Source organism: Mytilus edulis, chromosome 4 (assembly GCF_963676685.1).
Source record: "Mytilus edulis chromosome 4, xbMytEdul2.2, whole genome shotgun sequence".
In the NCBI taxonomy this organism is placed as follows: domain Eukaryota; kingdom Metazoa; phylum Mollusca; class Bivalvia; order Mytilida; family Mytilidae; genus Mytilus; species Mytilus edulis.
This window is the reverse complement of record NC_092347.1, coordinates 55,371,970-55,391,117: the sequence shown is the minus strand read 5'-3', so window position 1 is coordinate 55,391,117 and position 19,148 is coordinate 55,371,970. Positions and strand designations below refer to the sequence as shown.

General features: G+C 30.8%; 1 protein-coding gene across 1 annotated transcript in view; it reads left to right on the top strand.

The window, feature by feature from the left end:
* The window catches only part of LOC139519976 (uncharacterized), a 57,399-nt gene that overhangs the window by 16,269 nt on the left and 21,982 nt on the right, over positions 1 to 19,148 (top strand). The window contains exons 5-7 of the mRNA XM_071312304.1: positions 1,204 to 1,309; positions 12,005 to 12,118; positions 16,794 to 16,914. Coding sequence (XP_071168405.1) covers positions 1,204 to 1,309; positions 12,005 to 12,118; positions 16,794 to 16,914 — 341 coding nt within the window. The remainder of the gene's footprint in view (positions 1 to 1,203; positions 1,310 to 12,004; positions 12,119 to 16,793; positions 16,915 to 19,148) is intronic.

The following is a 19,148-nucleotide window of genomic DNA, read 5'->3' as shown; positions in this document are numbered from 1 at the left end:
AAAGGAGAAGTCTGAATACTACACCTGAAGTAGAGTAAGAAATGAGAAAATGAATTTTGAAGATCACCAACTTTTGATAATAAGCTGTGTTAACCGATATGAGTATACCAGTGGAAATATAAGGGTACCATGCTAATTATGGTTTTAAAGAACTCATGATAATTGATTGAAGACAAAAATGAGCTTATTGATTTAAAGAGGAAAAGAGAGAATTTTCAATCTTGTAAGGAAGCTATTAAGCCATGAGTTTTAAGTGGTGAGGTTGAAATCATCCCTTCAGAAATTTTACTGATGCCATTACAAGTCGGTTGATCATTACAGAATATCTGTTTCACATATGATGGCAGATATGTTCCAATCATAGTAATCTCAATCCCACCCTCCTTTTTTTCCGGAATTTGATCTACAAATTGGAAAATGAGACGTATCGGCAGGTTTGTAAGCACTTGTCGAGCAGGATCTGCTAATCTTTTCTGAGCACACAAGATAAATCCTTGGGTTTTAGTGGGGTTTGTGTTGCTCAGTCTTTTCTTTTCTATGTTGTGTTTTGTATATACTATTGTTTGTCTTATGGTCCTTTTCTTTTTTGCCATGTGATTGTAATAAAAATGTATACATATTGAGCTAGTCTTCTTCAATTCAAGATATTTTGGTATTGTTGAATACAAGGTTAAAATTGATCAGGATGAGCACTAAAAAAAGTATCATGTTTAATACTTTATCTTGCAATGGACCTATCTACTATACAATTACAGGTTGACAAATAACTTAAAGCCATAAACTTATTCTGCTGGTATCCTGCTTCTGTTATGTAAGCTCATGGTAATATATACTAATTACTGTCTACTTCACAGTTTAATTTGGGGCCCTCATTTCAGTTCACTTATAAGTTGTATTGATTTCATTCAAAAACACATTCATCTGTAAAACACTTTTGACAATACTTGTAGGAAAATACAAAATGTATTTGTTCTCACTACCAAACAATGGAAAAAAAAGGCTCAGCAAGCTTTCCTTTCTTCTAAAGCTGGAAAAAATTAAATTTTATATTTGCCTACAATATGTATTGTCTATGTATATACTATATACTATTGTCTATGTATATACTATATTGAAACTTACATGCTGCTCTTTACTTTTGTGCGATATACTTGTTTTAAGATATTTACAGAATACCATTAAAACTTCTTTTTTTTGTTGCAGAAAGTGAATTCTTATTATGCAGATGGTTGTCTGGGTTACCTGCCTTCAAGTTCATCAGGGTCATCTGGATGTTTAATTAGACCATGTGGAAGTTTTCAAGAATTCAGTATCCTTTGTCATTAATATACCTGTCAGGTTTGAGAGAAAAAAAACTATATATTGTTATTTTCATTATTGCCATTTATTTTTTGTAGGGCTGTTGCATATACATTTATCTAAATATCAGTTAAGGAGACAACTTAATCAATTTTGTAATTTTTCTGAAAGGTGCAAGAATTTTGAAGGCTAAAAGAATATACAAAATTATGATTAAATTATGATTATACATGTTATATATACAAAATTATGACAAAATTATGATTATATATACAATTACTGATATCTGACTCACTAAAGTTTTGTGAACATCATAAGAATACAACATGATACTATTGATGATACTGTGTGACCTTTTATATTCAAAAGTTTAAAAATATGTTTTTTTGTACAATTTGAGGAGTACTTTTAAAGACCTGTAGAGTGTTCTTACTTCAGTCTTGTAGGCGCCATCCTATATTCACTACCATCATAGATTGATTTATTATTTTCTCATATTTCATTTATTATTATCTGAAACGACACCTTTGCTACAATATCATTGATTTACAGTTTTTAGATGCAGGTTGTTCCAAGTTACTGTCAACATATCAATTTCAGATTTTGTTTGGTAAAAAATGGTATTTTTACTGGAATTTATTTTTTTGCTTTAAATTTATAATACTGAATTATCCACAATTGTCCAGTCATTTGTTAACATAGCAGTCACTGAAAAGCCTTACAGGACAAATGAAAGTATAATAGAGGGCATTAGGTTTTCTTGTCTGTCTGATTTTTCATCTCTTGGCCTGTTCATCCTAACATTATCCTGCTCGTCAGTCCGTACCAGGTTAGAGTTTTTGTTTAATGTAATTTACCATGAAGCGGAAGTCACATCAGATTTAAACAAATTACTGCTGCACATGTACATTATGATGTGAACTTTTGAAAAAATATGTTAATTTAGGATTTTGACCCAGATTTTGTTGTTCACAGAACTTTTAAAAAATGTGATTGTGTAAAAGGGACATGATGTCCTATAAATATTTATACTGCAATTGTGCACAGTCAAATTGCATTGAGGGTATTCATTTGTGATAAACTGTTACTATATCACCTTGTTTGTAATGTTTGTATTTTGTTTCCATAGAGTTTTATTTATGACGTAAAGGATGAATACACATTCACAGAAGTCCTCTTTTCATTTAAAACAGATGGCTTTTACATAAGTTATTCAACAGTTGTTTGAGTGCCAGTATTACTAAAACCATGCATTGTCTTGAAGACCGCCTTATTGGACTCTAGGTAGCATATTTTCCTCAATTGCAAGAGGTCATGGGTTCAAACCACAGCCTGGTCAAACCAAAGACATTAAAATTGGTATTTGCTGCTTCTCCGCTATGTAGGGGGCATTAAGGTGTAAGAGCAAAGACTGGTCATCCTAGAATCAGATTAATGTGTCTATGTGATGTAACTTTTCTTCCTGCAGACTGTTACCCTGTGAACTAGCATCTTAAAATCTGGCTCTGCAGGTGGGTCCTATACAATGCATGGTCAATATTCATATGATATGAACATGTTCTTGTCCTGAATATGCATATTAATTTGCTGCTGAATGTTAAGCAGCCATCTTTCATCATCCTTGTCTGCACACAGCCTTGCAATCTACCAGGTTCTGAGATTTCTGTAAATAGATTTTATATTCCTAGACAATGTACCTATGCAGGCTATGGTTATTATATATGTATTCTTAATATTTAATACCATTTTACAAATACAACTAGCCTTGGCCCTTGTTACCTCTTACTAAAATAAGAAATTTTAAAATACATATATAAAACAATCAATGTTTATTATGCTGCATCAGCCATCCAATATGATATTGATATCAGTCACAATTGCTAAATCATGTCATCTCTCAGTCACCATTGCTTTAGTTTTGTCAAACTCCTTATCTGTATGACCTTATGTCATCTCTATCAGTCACCATTGCTAAAATTTTTATAAAACTCCTTATCTGTATGACATCATGTTGTCTCTATCAGTCACTGTCGCAAATGCTTTATCAAACCTCATTTATACTATGTCATTTCATGTGAAAAATAATGACTTGAGGTATATAATAAAGTATATATGATATGGCTTTTTATGCCTCACCTACGATAGTAGAGGGGCATTATGATTTTTGGTCTGTGTGTCTGTCTGTTCATCTGTCATTTGTCTATCTGTCCTGGTCAGGTTTAATTTTTTGGTCAAGTATTTTTTTTATGAAATTTAATCAACTTGAAACTAAGTACACATGTTCCTTATGATAGGATCTTTCTAATTTTAATGCCAAGTTAGTGTTTTGACCCCATTGTCACGGTCCAATGATAGTGTGAGTGATGGGCATTCATGTATGGCATCCATGTACTAGTTAAATTAAAAGAATGCTTTTCACCAACTTTAATTTACATATCTAATTATACATGTATTTGAGAAAATTAAAACAGTTCAATGAACTTATTTTAACTTGAATTTCTTATCATTCTAAAAGCATTGACAATACTCAATATATACTATATATATAGATATGTTTATGTTATGTGATATGATGAAGTCCAATTAAGCTGATTGTATACAGTCCATAAAAAGCAATATGGCCTTCAATACCATAAAAACAGGATCAATTAATTTGTAACTTAAAAAAATATATCATAACCAATGTAATATATCAATACCAAAATTGTTTTTAGACACTAATTTATTTGTAATCAAGACATCCATTATAATAAGGAACAATTCATGTCAGTTTTAGCCGGAAGTTATTTTTGACAACTATGTCTAATTATTTTGTTATTTTCACAATTCTGAGTTCATAGTAATTACATCATGGAAGAACTATACTTTTATCAGGATGGTGTGCACTGAGTGAATACTAACTATTTTTTTCATGCAAGCAGTGTACAGAAAATTTAAGCAGGAGGCATTTATTTTCGTGGGTACTAATTTTCTTATTGGACTAAAGAAAACTTGCATGATCCTGGAAATTTGATTTCATGGGTTATTCAAAACCTGCATACAAGCCTATATAAAAAATTTCATTTGTTGAACATTTAATTTTATGGTTCACATGTACCCACAAAGTCCATGAAAGTTGATATCCAACAAATAATTATGAACCCACAGTATATCCACAGTATATTAATTTATTGCTAGCCAGGCAGTGATCCTTTCTGCTACTTATTTTAGTATGATAGTGAGACAACAGTTATGTTCATTGTCATTTATAATTCAGATGACTGTTATAATGTATTATTTCAATACTCAAATTGATTTGAATTTCTCTATGGTAAAGGTTTGCTTCACTACATTAGTAAGTACAGTGTGGATTTATAAGTGCTTCCCTGTTTATATGCCTAATGAATAATTGTCTGTCACACAACCATGTGGTAAATCTGAAAACTAAGCAAGTTACCTTTCCTGTCCCTGTTACAATTTGGTCCCTTTTCTATCACATAACTTATGTGGTGATATTTAAAGAGTATATTGCATGCAATTTGTTCACTTGAAGAGATTTTAACTTTTGTTACGATAGTAGAGGGGCATAATGTTTTCTGGTCTGTGCATCTGTACGTCCGTTCATTTGTCCGTTCTTTCATTCCTTCGTTCATTTGTCTGTCCATCTGTTCCGCTTCAGGTTAAAGTTTTTAGACGAGGTAGTTTTTGATAAAGTTGGAGTTCAATTAACTTAAAACTTAATATACATGTTCCTTATGATATAATCTTTCAAATTTTAATGTCAAATTAGATTTTTGACCCCAATATTAGGGCCCACTGAACATAGAAAATGATAGAGCGAGTGGGACATCCTTGTACTATGGACACATTCTTGTTTATTTCAGCATATATGACAAAAACATGTCATTGTAAAGAGAAAATTTCAGTGCTTCTCTTTCAAAAATTGATTTAAGTGAATGCCTTTTAATCTCTTTTTTTTAAAACAAACAAAAATCATCACAGCTTTCTAGTGTATACAAAAGTCATGAAAGTTTAAATTGATTGTTTTTAAATGACAGTCTTATATTTCTTCACCTCATTATCCTGAAGTTGCATTATATTTTCCCCTAAACTTAACACCAAAAACAATTGATTAATCAATTAAATTGCTTATTTCTAGGTAATTATAATTTCTCTGATACTTTTTTTAATTTTCTTCAAGTCTTTTTGAACTGATCAAATCTAACACCCACTCTACTTAGTTTCTAAATTTGCAAAACCAAAGCTAAGCTATCAATAACCAGAGCATTCAAGAAGGCACCATGCATAAAGATTTAAGCTGTTTTTCTCAAGTTTATGCTTAATGTGTTCAGAATTTGGAGCAATAATTTGAAAACAGTAACATAAACTTGAATTAGGTTCCCAAATTTCTCATTTAAAAATATATTGGTTTCTTTTATCTCTACCCATTCAGTGGCAGATCCAGAAATATTCATAAGTTGGGGCCCACTGACTTCCTAAGAGGTGGCCCCGCTCCAGTCATGCTTCAGTGATTCCCTAAATAATCAACAAAATATTTCCAGGAAAAGGGGGGGCCTTTAATATAGGAGTCTTTTAGGACAGATATAAGTTATTGACTATTAGAGATTGAATATTAGACATTTCTCTTTTGTCATTTGTTTTCCCTTAAAAATGTCTTCCTTGAAATAACCCCATTGCCACTTGGGATAACTATAACCATGATAACAACTTAATTGATCCTAATTTGATATCCTTGTTTTCAAGAATAGACTAATTCATTAGTTATTGAGTTATAGTTTGTGTCAGTTTCCAAATTAGTAATTGAGATATTTAATAGGATTTTTCATTATTAATGCTATTGATTTTGGATTAAATGATGATATTATATATATGTGTTAATACAATAAAAAGAATGTATATATAAATCTATATTATATATCACTTGCCATAATTGAACTTGATAGTTAATTATTGTCCAATCACTGATTGTGGGCTTTCTGTATTGGTAAGATTGACAGCCTTGCTAAGACCATATAAAAATATATTCATTAAAGATTTATCAGATAGAATAGAAGTTATGAATGTATACTATAAAATTACAGAAAAGGGTTTAACAACAGAAAACTGTTAAGAATATGCATCAGTTCGATTTTTTTAATATGTTTTTATTTTAATAGATTGTGAACATTTTATACTACATACAAATTATCTTTGAAAATTGGAAAAATGGTCTCAGTTAAAGACAATTTATCAAAGACATTCGAGGAGGATTTAAATCTAACTGAAATATTTCAACGCTCCTTTTACTCAGTGAAATCTACACAGATTGAACTAATTACGCAGTTTGTTACATTATCCATAGTGAATTTTGTTGTTCTTATTCAAGATTTTCTGATAATACGTCTAATTTGTGCGAAAAAGAACCTCCAGACACCAGCTCATTTCTTAGTTGTCATGCTCCTGACGTGGGACAGCGTAATGTTATTGATATTTTCACTTTCGTCATTCATTATATTGTCAAATGGTGGCATATGGATAAGTGATACTGAATGTCATTTGCTTTATTTTTTCATGCGACTTTTTCGAGGATTCCAAATCGGCAACTTTACATTAATTGCTGTGGAAAAGGCACTATTTATTATATTACCGTATAAGTATGAAGTTATTTTTGATACAAAAATACCAAATATTATTGCTTTTGGAATTTATACTTTAACCAGTTTGTTGTGTGTGACAAGTTTTTTTGAACCAGTGAAATTTTTAAGTGGACCGTTAACATGTGTAAATGGAATATTTTCTAGTAATAATAGTCCTTATCTTACAATAGGAATAATCGTAAGAGGAATTCTTTTCTTCATTTGCATGCTATGTCTCTTCTTTGTGGCTGTGTTTGCAGCTTATTTTAATCGTAAAGAGAAACGAACAATAAAAAATATGACCAAGAGTGTTCAGAAAGAGTTTTTTCATGGCATGCTACGAAATATAGCCATTAATTTATCATTGACTTGTTTTTGGGGTACGCAGTGGGTGTTTATCTCACTAATGAACAATTCTGAAAACAATGAAATGCTAGGAAGAATTGCTGCCATTTTGTATCACTGCTTTGTTGCCATGGTAAACCCAGTCATGATTCGACTATGTTATAAACCTATCAGAAATGCTATGAAAACTAATTTTGTTAGTCCAACTGATTCTAAAGAGGAAGAGCTAATGGACGAAAACATGTCAATACATGGATTTTTGCTGGGCACCAGTCGAACAGAAGTATTTACTGTAGATATACGAGACAGTCATCTGAGAGATGCTACTTCTAATCAATTAAAAAATACTATGTCATATGTTTAACTATATAGCAAATTAAAAAAAACAAATAGAATAATTAATATCAATTTGTAATATCTATGTTGTAATCTTACTTGTCTCTTCCTTCTTCCTCTCTAATAAAACAGTGCAAATATTAGTTTTAAAAATGCTGATTAGGACTTGGGTGATAATTTGGAGTTATGGTCTTTCGACTTTGAAACTTTCGCTTAGTTTACATGTATTAACTTGTGATTTGGTCAATTTGAGGGGAACTATTAGTAGTAGATCAATGTTATAAGATGCGCAGTTGTATCAGCATTGGCATTCATTTCCTTGAAGATTTATTTTGCACTGCCCCTTCAGTCATGGTCTATTGACTTTGAATGTGTTGCATTATTTGCATGTTAAGGTGGTACCTAACACTACAGGGAGATAACTCTGTAATATCAGCTAAATGTTTTAATTACGTTGTGTTTTGAAGGCAATATAAAGCTTCTGAATGATCAAAATTAGTGTTTGTCAAACTGCTATATAACCAGTGTAATTTTTCTGATAAAACAATAAAATTGAGAATGGAAATGATAAAACGCTTGGTTCAAATTTTTTGAATTTTTTATATTTTTGTAAAAGGGTCAAAGTAAATACTTTGTCAAAATTTTATGAAAATTAAAGGAGCCAAATTGATTTTAGTGTAAGTGTTGGGTACCACCTTAATGTTTGTAATTAGATGACTTTAGATGAATGATTAATGTTAAGTCAAGATGTTTGGCATGCAGTTGTAATTGCATTTGCATATTTAAAAATGTTATAATTTATTGAAGACATTGAGCCTCAATGAGTATAATGAACATCAACCCTTGCCTCCATGGATTTTTTTTAAATACTTGATTAGCATAGGATTTTTTCAATACAAAAAAATGATCATGATTAAAGTATTAATCCATTGTGAAAACTATTATTTCATCAATGAAATTCCAGTCAGATATTCTCATAAATATCCTTTTTATAATAGATACAAGTTTTATTAAATCTGATAAATTTTTTTCAACTGAGGCACTACACAGTCGTCAAAAGGCGTCATTATGGAAGAAAGGGTTAAAGGAAACCAGGGCTGTTATAACAATCTGTTTTTTCTTGATCTTAATTATTATACGACCGCAAAAATTTTAATTTTTTGGTCGTATATTGCTATCACGTTGGCGTCTTCGTCGTCGTCGTCGTCCGAATACTTTTAGTTTTCACACTCTAACTTTAGTAAAAATGAATAGAAATCAATGAAATTTTAACACAAGGTTTATGACCACAAAAGGAAGGTTGGGATTGATTTTGGGAGTTTTGATCCCAACATTTTAGGAATTAGGGGCCAAAAAGGGCCCAAATAAACATTTTCTTTTTTTTTCGCACTATAACTTTAGTTTAAGTGAATAGAAATCTATGAAATTTTGACACAAGGTTTATGACAACAAAAGGACGGTTGGGATTGATTTTGGGAGTTTTGGTTCCAACAGTTTAGGAATTAAGGGCCAAAAAAGGGCCCAAATAAGCATTATTCTTTTTTTTCGCACTATAACTTTAGTTTAAGTGAATAGAAATCTATGAAATTTTGACACAAGGTTTATGACAACAAAAGGACGGTTGGGATTGATTTTGGGAGTTTTGGTTCCAACAGTTTAGGAATTAAGGGCCAAAAAAGGGCCCAAATAAGCATTATTCTTGGTTTTTGCACCATAACTTTAGTATAAGTAAATAGAAATCTATGAAATTTAAACACAAGGTTTATGACCATAAAAGGAAGGTTGGGTTTGATTTTGGGAGGTTTGGTCCCAACAGTTTAGGAATAAGGTGCCCAAAGGGTCCAAAATTGAACTTTGTGTGATTTCATCAAAAATTGAATAATTGCGGTTCTTTGATATGCCGAATCTAACTATGTATGTAGATTCTTAATTTTTGGTCCCGTTTTCAAATTGGTCTACATTAAGGTCAAGTCTGAAAGGGTCCAAAATTAAACTTTGTTTGATTTTAACAAAAATTTAATTCTTGGGGTTCTTTGATATGCTGAATTTAAAAATGTACTTAGATTTTTAATTATTGGCCTAGTTTTCAAGTTGGTCCAAGTGGGGGTCTAAAATTAAACTTTGTTTGATTTCATCAAAAATTGAATAAATGGGTTCTTTGATATGCCAAATCTAACTGTGTATGTAGATTCTTAATTTTTGGTCCAGTTTTCAAATTGGTCTACATTAAGGTCCAAAGGGTCCAAAATTAAACTAAGTTTGATTTTAACAAAAATTAAATTCTTGGGCTTATTTGATATGCTTTATCTAAACATGTACTTTGATTTTTGATTATGGGCCCAGTTTTCAAGTTGGTCCAAATCAGGATTCCATATCAAGTATTGTGCAATAGCAAGAAATTTTCAATTGCACAGTATTGCACAATAGCAAGAAATATCTAATTGCACAATATTGTGCAATAGCAATTTATTTTCAATTGGAGTTATCTTTCTTTGTATAGAATAGTAGTTGATAATATATGTTGGAAATTTGCCAGACATGACTATGATGTCATTTTCTATTTTTATTTGCCAATAACTTTATGTGAATAACTTCATTGGAAATTTGCCAATATAAAATGTTGCTGATGAAGCTTTTTTTCCTTATCTTATCTAAAATGTTTTTAGATAATGAATGTTGGACATTTGCCAGACATGACTATGATGTCATTTTCTATTTTTATTTGCCAATAACTTTATGTAAATAACTTCATTGGAAATTTGCCAATATAAAATGTTGCTGATGAAGTTTTTTTTTATTGTTTTATACAATAAACAATGTATATTCACTTTTACTACCAACCAATCTTTACCATTCAGTCATAACAAGCACTTTATTTTACATTTTAATATTTTATGATGTATTTAAAAGAGTAGTTATTGTTGCAAACTCCATTAGAAATTTGAATTGATATCAGTTTTGGAAAAAGGGAAACAGGGATGTGAAAAAAAAATGGGGGGGGGGGGGGTTAAATTTTTCTCATTTCAGATTTCATAAATAAAAAGAAAATTTTTCTTCAAACATTTTTTTGAGAGGATTAATATTCAACAGCATAGTGAATTGCTCAAAGGCAAAAAATAATTTTTAAGTTCATTAGACCACATTCATTCTGTGTCAGCAACCTATGCTGTGTCAACTATTTAATTTTAGATTTAAATAAGTTTGAAGAAGAAATCTTTAATTGATTTGTAAAATCTTGACATTTGTTTTGTGTAAAAAAAAACATGTAATGTCAAAAATTTGATCACAATCCAAATTCAGAGCTGTATCACGCTTGAATGTTTTGTCCATACTTGCCCCAACTGTTCAGGGTTCGACCTCTGCGGTCGTATAAAGCTGCGCCCTGCAGAGCACCTGGTCTTAGATTGGTATGTCACTGTACTAGTTGCTTCAAAAATGTGAGTCCATAATCAATACATTAAGAAAGTTCATGAATGTTCTTGGTTTAAACTTTAAATCTGCACACAGAAATGATGTTGTTTTAAGTGGAAGAAACATGTCTGAATTTTGAAATATTGTAAATTCAAAAATTAATATGTGCATTTATTATTGCAATTTTGTTATTTAAGACTCAAAATGCGATTTTAATTTTTGAATACAGAGACAAATCCTGTTTAATTCATATGAAACAATCAAAATGTAAGTTTAAGTTATTGCGAATATACATGTTGCATTTTTCACAATAATAAAACATTGCAATAATTTCTGAATTTACAGTAACAAAAGAAAAGGAATCTCTCTGAAAGTATAGAAAAATACTTATTATAAGAGTACAAAACTGCCTTTGGGTCAGATAACTTATACCCTGTTGTCATTAGTTTATATAAAAACCTAACTTTCATTTTCTTTGTTTTGCTCTTTATTTTCCATTTTTACAACATTTAAAAGTTTACCATTTCCCAATGAAATAATTACAAGTTCTTTGCATGTTACCAGAAAGAATGTCAAGGTGTGTCATAATGTCTAAATAACTAATTCTAAAACAGAAATCTACATAGGTAATCTCTATAAATGTTTCTACTCTTAAAGTTAGAAATATTATGAACCCTATAAAAACACAGAATTTTCCCTCTCTCTGTCACCTGAGGGCATTAAGTGTTACCTGCTTGTCTGTTAGACTGTATGTACCGGTATGTCACATAATTGGTTTCTGTACTTTAACTTGAGTTTACCTCACTTCATTTTATGAAACTGATACACAATGCTTATAAACTTAAAGCACATATCAAGTTTTTATTTGGGTGACGTCACTGTTATCCTTCTTGAGTTATGCCCTTGTATAACATTATATGCAAGTGCGGGCTTGTATAAAACCTACATACTTTATCTGTTACACTATATATGAAGATTATTTCTTCTTTAACTGTAAGAAATATCATATTTGGATTATGATGAAATGGAATGTGTGACTGTAAAAAACATTGGATATATAGATACTGGTGATGAAATATATGGAACCACTGCTGGCTGTACCAGAGGTAAAGGTGGGTATAATATTTTTAACTGTTATAGTTTTAAATGATCCAGCATTTTGGAGGTGTGGCATATATTGTCAAACCATATGTCTGTGTGGGGGTAAGAGGGGATGTCATCCCTTGAGTTCACAGAAAATTAAGCTGAATCCTGAATTCCTGAAAAAATAAAGCATACTGTCCCAAGAACTTAAAAAATAATTTTTAATTCGATATAAATACCAAATTTACCCTCAAATAGAGACCCAATCCCAACCTCTCATCTGTACATTAGATCTGAGAGTATTTGCAGTTTCTGACCTATAACAACTAATAGAAAAAAAATCATACATAAAATATCAATCAGTACACATCTGACATCCAACAGATTTAGTGTAACAGTGAGAGAAAACATAACCTTGTTTCTTAATGTTAATTTTTATACAAGCAATTTTTTTACTTAGTAAATTCAAATATTTAATAAAAATAATACCTTCATGTGCTACTTTTACAGATGAAGTGTAAATTTTAACATTTATTTAAAATTTCTGTTTTTCATGCACACTTTGTATATTCTTATGGCAGATAGCCAACATTTTTGTTTCAAAAGATAGAAACATGCAAATATTTGTAGAAACATTAAGAATACAAAATGTATCATTTTTATATAAGTGTGTTATATTGGTAGTTTAGTTTGAATCGATCTAAAGTGAACCAATCTCACTTCAAATGTGAATGATTACCATTGCATAGAAATAATTTATGCGCATTTACAGCGGCAAACCTACACATCCCTGTATATATATTATCAGTTTTTCATTGTTTAACCTTTATTTCTCTATTTAATGATCTTTGTGTACATGCATATGAAAACAAACTGAAAACATGTTGTCTTGACCATAGCATAAATTTGCGAAATCAATGTCTTCTTTTCATTTGTTGATTTTGCTTTTTATGAACCACAATTATTTTGTTATGTTGTAACTTGGTTGCTACAGATATTGTTTCAAAATTAAAGAAAACACCAGTATCAAAATTTAAACTTGTGATTCAAGAGAAACAATAACTTCATCCAATTTTTAGCTCACCTGACCTGAAAGGTCAAGTATGCATTTTTCATCACTTGGCGTCCGTCGTCCGGCATCTGTCTTCCTGTGTCCGTTGTTAGTAAAGTTTTACAAAAATCTTCTCCTGAAACTACTGGGCCAAATTTAACCAAACTTTGCTACAATCATCCTTAGGATATCTAGTTTAAAAAATGTGTCCGATGACCTGGCCATCAAACCAAGATGGCCACCATTGCTAAAAATAGAACAAGGGGTAAAATATATATTTTGGCTTATATCTTTAAAACCAAAGCATTTAGAGCAAATCTGACAGGGGGTAAAATTGTTCATCAGGTCAAGATCTATCTGCCCTGAAATTTTCAGACAAATCGGACAACCTGTTGTTGGGTTGCTGCCCCTGAATTGGTAATTTTAAGGAAATTTGGCAGTTTTTGGATATTATCTTGAATACTATTAGAAATAAACTGTAAACAGCAATAATGTTCAGCAAAATAAGACCTACAAATAAGTCAACATGACCAAAATTGTCAGTTAACCCCTTAAGGAGTTATTGCCCTTTATAGTCAATTTGTCATTTTTTGTAACTTGTACAAAAATCTTCTTCTCTAAAACTACTGGGCTAAATTTAAACTAACTTGGCCACAATCACCCTTGGGTTTTTAAGTTTAAAAAATGTGTCCGATGACCTGGCCATCAAACCTAGATGGCCGCCATTTCGTCATTTTTGTAACTTGTACAAAAATCTTCTTTTCTAAAACTATTGGCCAAATTTAACCAAACTTGGTCACAATCATTACTAGGGTATCTATTTTAAAAAAGTGTCTAATGACCTTGCCTACCAAGTTACCAACCAAGATGGCCGACATCAGTAAATACAGTAACAGGTGAGCGACACAGGCTCTTGAGAGTCTCTAGTTTTCAAGTGTGTGTATAAACACAAAAATTGGATAAATTAGTTCAATTTATACACAGTGTTTACAGTTTTCCAGATAAATAGGTCAGATCAATTGCATTTTTAATTGTAGTGTGAACGCACTGGTTCAGATTAGACCAATAGAGATTGTTATGATAAAAAAGACATTGTGAATGCTAACTGGTTTTATTTTCATCGATACAAATTAGATATATTTTGTCACCTTGGCCAATATGAACACTTTAGAAACCAAAGGTTCTATTTCAGTGATAAGTTTTTTTAAATAAGTGGAAAAATAGATTACACCTGAAAATAGAAAAATGATAGATGGTTAATTAGGTATTCATGCTGATTAAAAGTTATTTCTAAACCATAATACTACATTTAATAACAAAATATCTGTTAAACTGAGCTATTTGAAACATCAAAACAAACATTCTCGCTGCATTTAAGACCTGTTGGTGACCTGCTGTTGTCTATTCTATGATCGGGTTGTTGTCTCTTTGACATATCCCCCCGTTTCTATTCTCAATTTCATTTTACATTTGTTTCCTTGGGTTCTTTTCAGCTCTATTGTCGGTTTGTTGTCTGTTTGACACATTCATTTCTCCATTCTCAATTTGATATATCTTATTATCAACATTAATAGGATAACTGCATTAGAAATTTACAGTGAAATTTAAAAATATTTAATCTTTGCTGCATATTGAAGGAAAAAAAAATGTAAAAAATCATGAATGATTACAGTAACCAAATTTTTAGTGCTTATACTATATAGTCCCTAGAATGATAAAGCTTCCCAAAATAAGCACTCTATATTCTGTTTATTACTATAAACACTTTCAATACATTTTGTTCATTTACTTTAAACACTTTCAATACATTTTGTTCATTTACTATAAGTACTTTCAATATGAAAATTTCTAGATTAAAATATGATTTTAAATCTTTCATGGGATGCTACATCCAAGGCATAGACTTATACTGAAGATTTATTTTTTATTTTTGAGATTTTTAAAAATTGCGTAAAAATGTCACACTAATTATTGCAATTTCGGGATCAAATTCACACATACATATGTGTATCCAATATTAGAAATATTATTGCGATACTTGACGACATTATTTGCCTCGATTAAAACCTAGCAATAATTTCTTAACTGACATATATATTATTAAAAGTCTCCAGTTATTCCATTTTGACAGAAGCTAAGGAATAATCCTATATAAAATGTCAATGGTTTGAAATTTGATTTAATTATATCTGGTTTCCTATATAGAATCAATGTAAGATGTTAATGTCTTTGTACTTTGGTTAATTGATCTATGTTTGTTATTTAGAATTGTGAAATAAGTTTTCTTGTCCATCTTACAGAGTTCATTTAATGTTCACATCTTTATGAAATAAGAAATGACATTTTCGTGTTTTTCTGATACCTGTAATTAGAGTTAATTCAGCATGAAAATCAATCATAATTTTTAGGACTAGAGAATTTTCAGTGTCATTAACAACAAGGACATTGCTTAATGCAAATCTGATGAGTCAATGCCAATTACAGTGTGTTCTTTTTTTGTGCTCTTAAACTGCTCTTCTAGGTTAAGGGAAGGTTGAACGTTCACAAGCAAGTCTTAACCTGCCACATTCTTTATGTGCCTATCCCAGGTCCAGACCTAATTTAGGGTTTGTCATCACAAAAGAAGCTTTTTTTGTCATATTTGTTTTTTCTTTAGTAAGTTTTGTCTTAAATCAGGCTGCTTGTTCTCTCAGCTTGAAAAGTTTTACATTTTGTAATGTTGGTGCCTTTTGAGGGTGACTATACAGTATGAGTTTTGCTCACTTTTGACAGCTGAACTTTGACCTATAGTTGTTTACAACCATGTGATGTAGACTCTGGTAGATAATTGTCTCATAAGCAATCATACCACATCTCCTTATTTTTAAAACACCAACTATAGTTAAACATTGGATACTGTTGATTCATTATTATTTGTGGGGTACCAATTCTCTAGGATTTCGTGGGTATATCACAAATTAAAATTATCAACGTTAACACATTTTTTAGAAGGCTGCATGCAGACATTGGCAAAAGCATGAAATCAAATATCCACCAAAAAGAATTTTTTTTTTAAATCCTTGAGAGTTTGTACCCACAAAAATAAATGTATCCTCAGTATCTAGGTAAATACCTGATAATTGCTTAATGAAATCAGAGAAGTAAACTCAGGGTTTTGGTGAACTTTTTTATTCTTTTCATCAAGGTGAAAAACAGAAGAGGATAAATTTTAAGTGTAAAATGTCTGAAAATTTTTGAGACTTGAGGGGGAAAAATTGAAATCTTTTTAAATACCTGTTGTTTCGTCAAATTTTGTATTATACAAACATATAGAAAATTTGAAAGTGTTTGTACACTTTAATTTGTGGTACACTAGGTCCCTGATACACAAGATACACAAGTAATTTAGTACCCAATCAATAATAATAAAACAATTCAGGGATGTCTATCAGAAACAAAGAAGATCGGACACCTTAAAATAGATAAACTTCGTAATTTATTTGGCCTTTTTAACTTTTTTGGATTTGAGCGTCACTGATGAGTCTTTTGTAGACGAAACGAACATCTGGCATATATACAAAATTTAATACGGGTATCTATGAAGAGTTTATTTAATGACTTAGTCATAATTGAAAAGTTTTCATAATTGAGATTTTTTCTGTTTTCTCTTCAAGGTTTTATTGTATCCAGGCATTTAACAAAATGCAAGATGTATAGTTATGCAGATGATTTGAATATACCACTTGTAGGTGAATTACAGTTAGAGAGTTGTCATCCAACATCACAGTGTCTTAGGTTAGTATTTATTTTCTAAATCAGGCACGAAACTGTCATTTATTTTATTTGATTCCATATTTGAAAAGAAAAAAACGGATTTAGAAGTTAAGGATGTACAAATGTCAGGTTTAGGACTTTTTGTCAGATCCCCCCTCCCAACCCCCTATGATACAAGATAAAATATTTTGCCCAATATCTATTTCTTTTTTCATATAATATCTTATAAAAGGTCATTTACCAAAATTTAAGCAGATTCTAGATATTTATCTTTTGAAATGAATCTGAACCCATTCACCACCCCTCCCCTTTTAAGTAAAATAATCTCAAAAAATAGCTATGTAACCTATTAATATTTGAAGCTTATTTTGTTCCTAAACTAATGCTCTTCTGACTTTAAGTTCAATTTAAAATTCTAGAGCTTTTTAGCTCACCTGGCCTAAAAGGCCATGTGAGCTTTTCTCATCACTTGGCGTCCGTCGTCGTCGTCGTCTGTCGTCGTTAACAATTTTTCAAACATCTTCTCCTCTGAAACTACTGAATGGATTTGAATGAAACTTAACATGATTGTTCCTTAGTATATCCTGCACAAAATGTGCGCTTCGATTTTTGATCCGTCAAAAAACATGGCCGCCGTTACTTAAAATAGAACATAGGGGTCAAATGCAGTTTTTGGCTTATATCTCAAAAACGAAAGCATTTAGAGCAAATCTGACTGGGGTAAAAATGTTCATTAGGTCAAGATCTATCAGCCCTGAAATTTTCAGATGAATCAAACAAACCATTGTTGGGTTGCTGCCACTTAATTGGTAATTTTAAGGAAATTTTGCAGTTTTTGGTCATTATCTTGAATATTATTATAGATAAAGATAAACTGTAAACAGCAAAAAAGATCAGCAAAGTAAGATCTACAAATAAGTTAATACGACCAAAATTGTCAATTGACCCCTTAAGGGGTTATTGTCCTTTAATGACAATTTTTCACAATTTGTTCATCATATTTGCTAACTTTAAAAAATCTTCTTCTCTGAAACTACTGAATGGATTTGGTTAAAACTTAGCATGATTGTTCCTTAGATTATCCTGCACAAAGTGTGTGCTTTGATTTTTGATCCGTCAAAAAACATGGCCGCCGTTACTTAAAATAGAACATAGGGGTCAAATGCAGTTTTTGGCTTATATCTCAAAAACGAAAGCATTTAGAGCAAATCTGACATGGAGTAAAAATGTTCATTAGGTCAAGATCTATTAGCCCTGAAATTTTCAGATGAATCAAACAAACCATTGTTGGGTTGCTGCCACTTAATTGGTAATTTTAAGGAAATTTTGCAGTTTTTGGTCATTTTCTTGAATATTATTATAGATAAAGATAAACTGTAAACAGCAAAAAAGATCAGCAAAGTAAGATCTACAAATAAGTTAATATGACCAAAATTGTCAATTGACCCCTTAAGGGTTATTGTCCTTTAATGACAATTTTTCACAATTTGTTCATCATATTTGCTAACTTTAAAAAATCTTCTCCTCTGAAACTACTGAATGGATTTGGTTAAAACTTAGCATGGTTGTTCCTTAGATTATCCTGCACAAAGTGTGTGCTTTGATTTTTGATCCGTCAAAAAACATGGCCGCAGTTACTTAAAATAGAACACAGGGGTCAAATGCAGTTTTTGGCTTATATCTCAAAAACGAAAGCATTAAGAGCAAATCTGACATGTATGTCAAGAAACATAGCTCCTATGGCTAAAATAGAACATAGGAGAAAATGATTTTTTTTTTGCTTTTGAAGAAAATAGGACGATTCAAAGAACATTTAAATAAATTGAAAAGCCAAAATAATCATTGATGAGAGATTAAACCAAAAAAATTCAGGTGAGCGATTCAGGCTCTTGAGAGCCTCTTGTTTTATTTCAATTAAGTACATTCATATTCATAATAAAAAATTAATGAAGGTAGCCAGGTGATGGTAAAAATATATTCTTTTTTGTCACATGTATTTTTGTTAGTAGAATTTGAATAAAAGAATAAATGAAAGGTCAAAAATGATATTTTGAATATATCCTTGAATAATTCAAATTTATTTAAAATCATAACTCCTTCACTACTTTTTAGTACTACTGAAACTTTCTCAGAATCTTAACTATTACAATTTAAGGAGGCTCGAGGGTACAAAAATTTCAGTAAAAATTTAAACATTTTTTTTTCATTACAAATTTTATTTATTTATTTTAGTAGTTGTTACTTTAAAATATGGT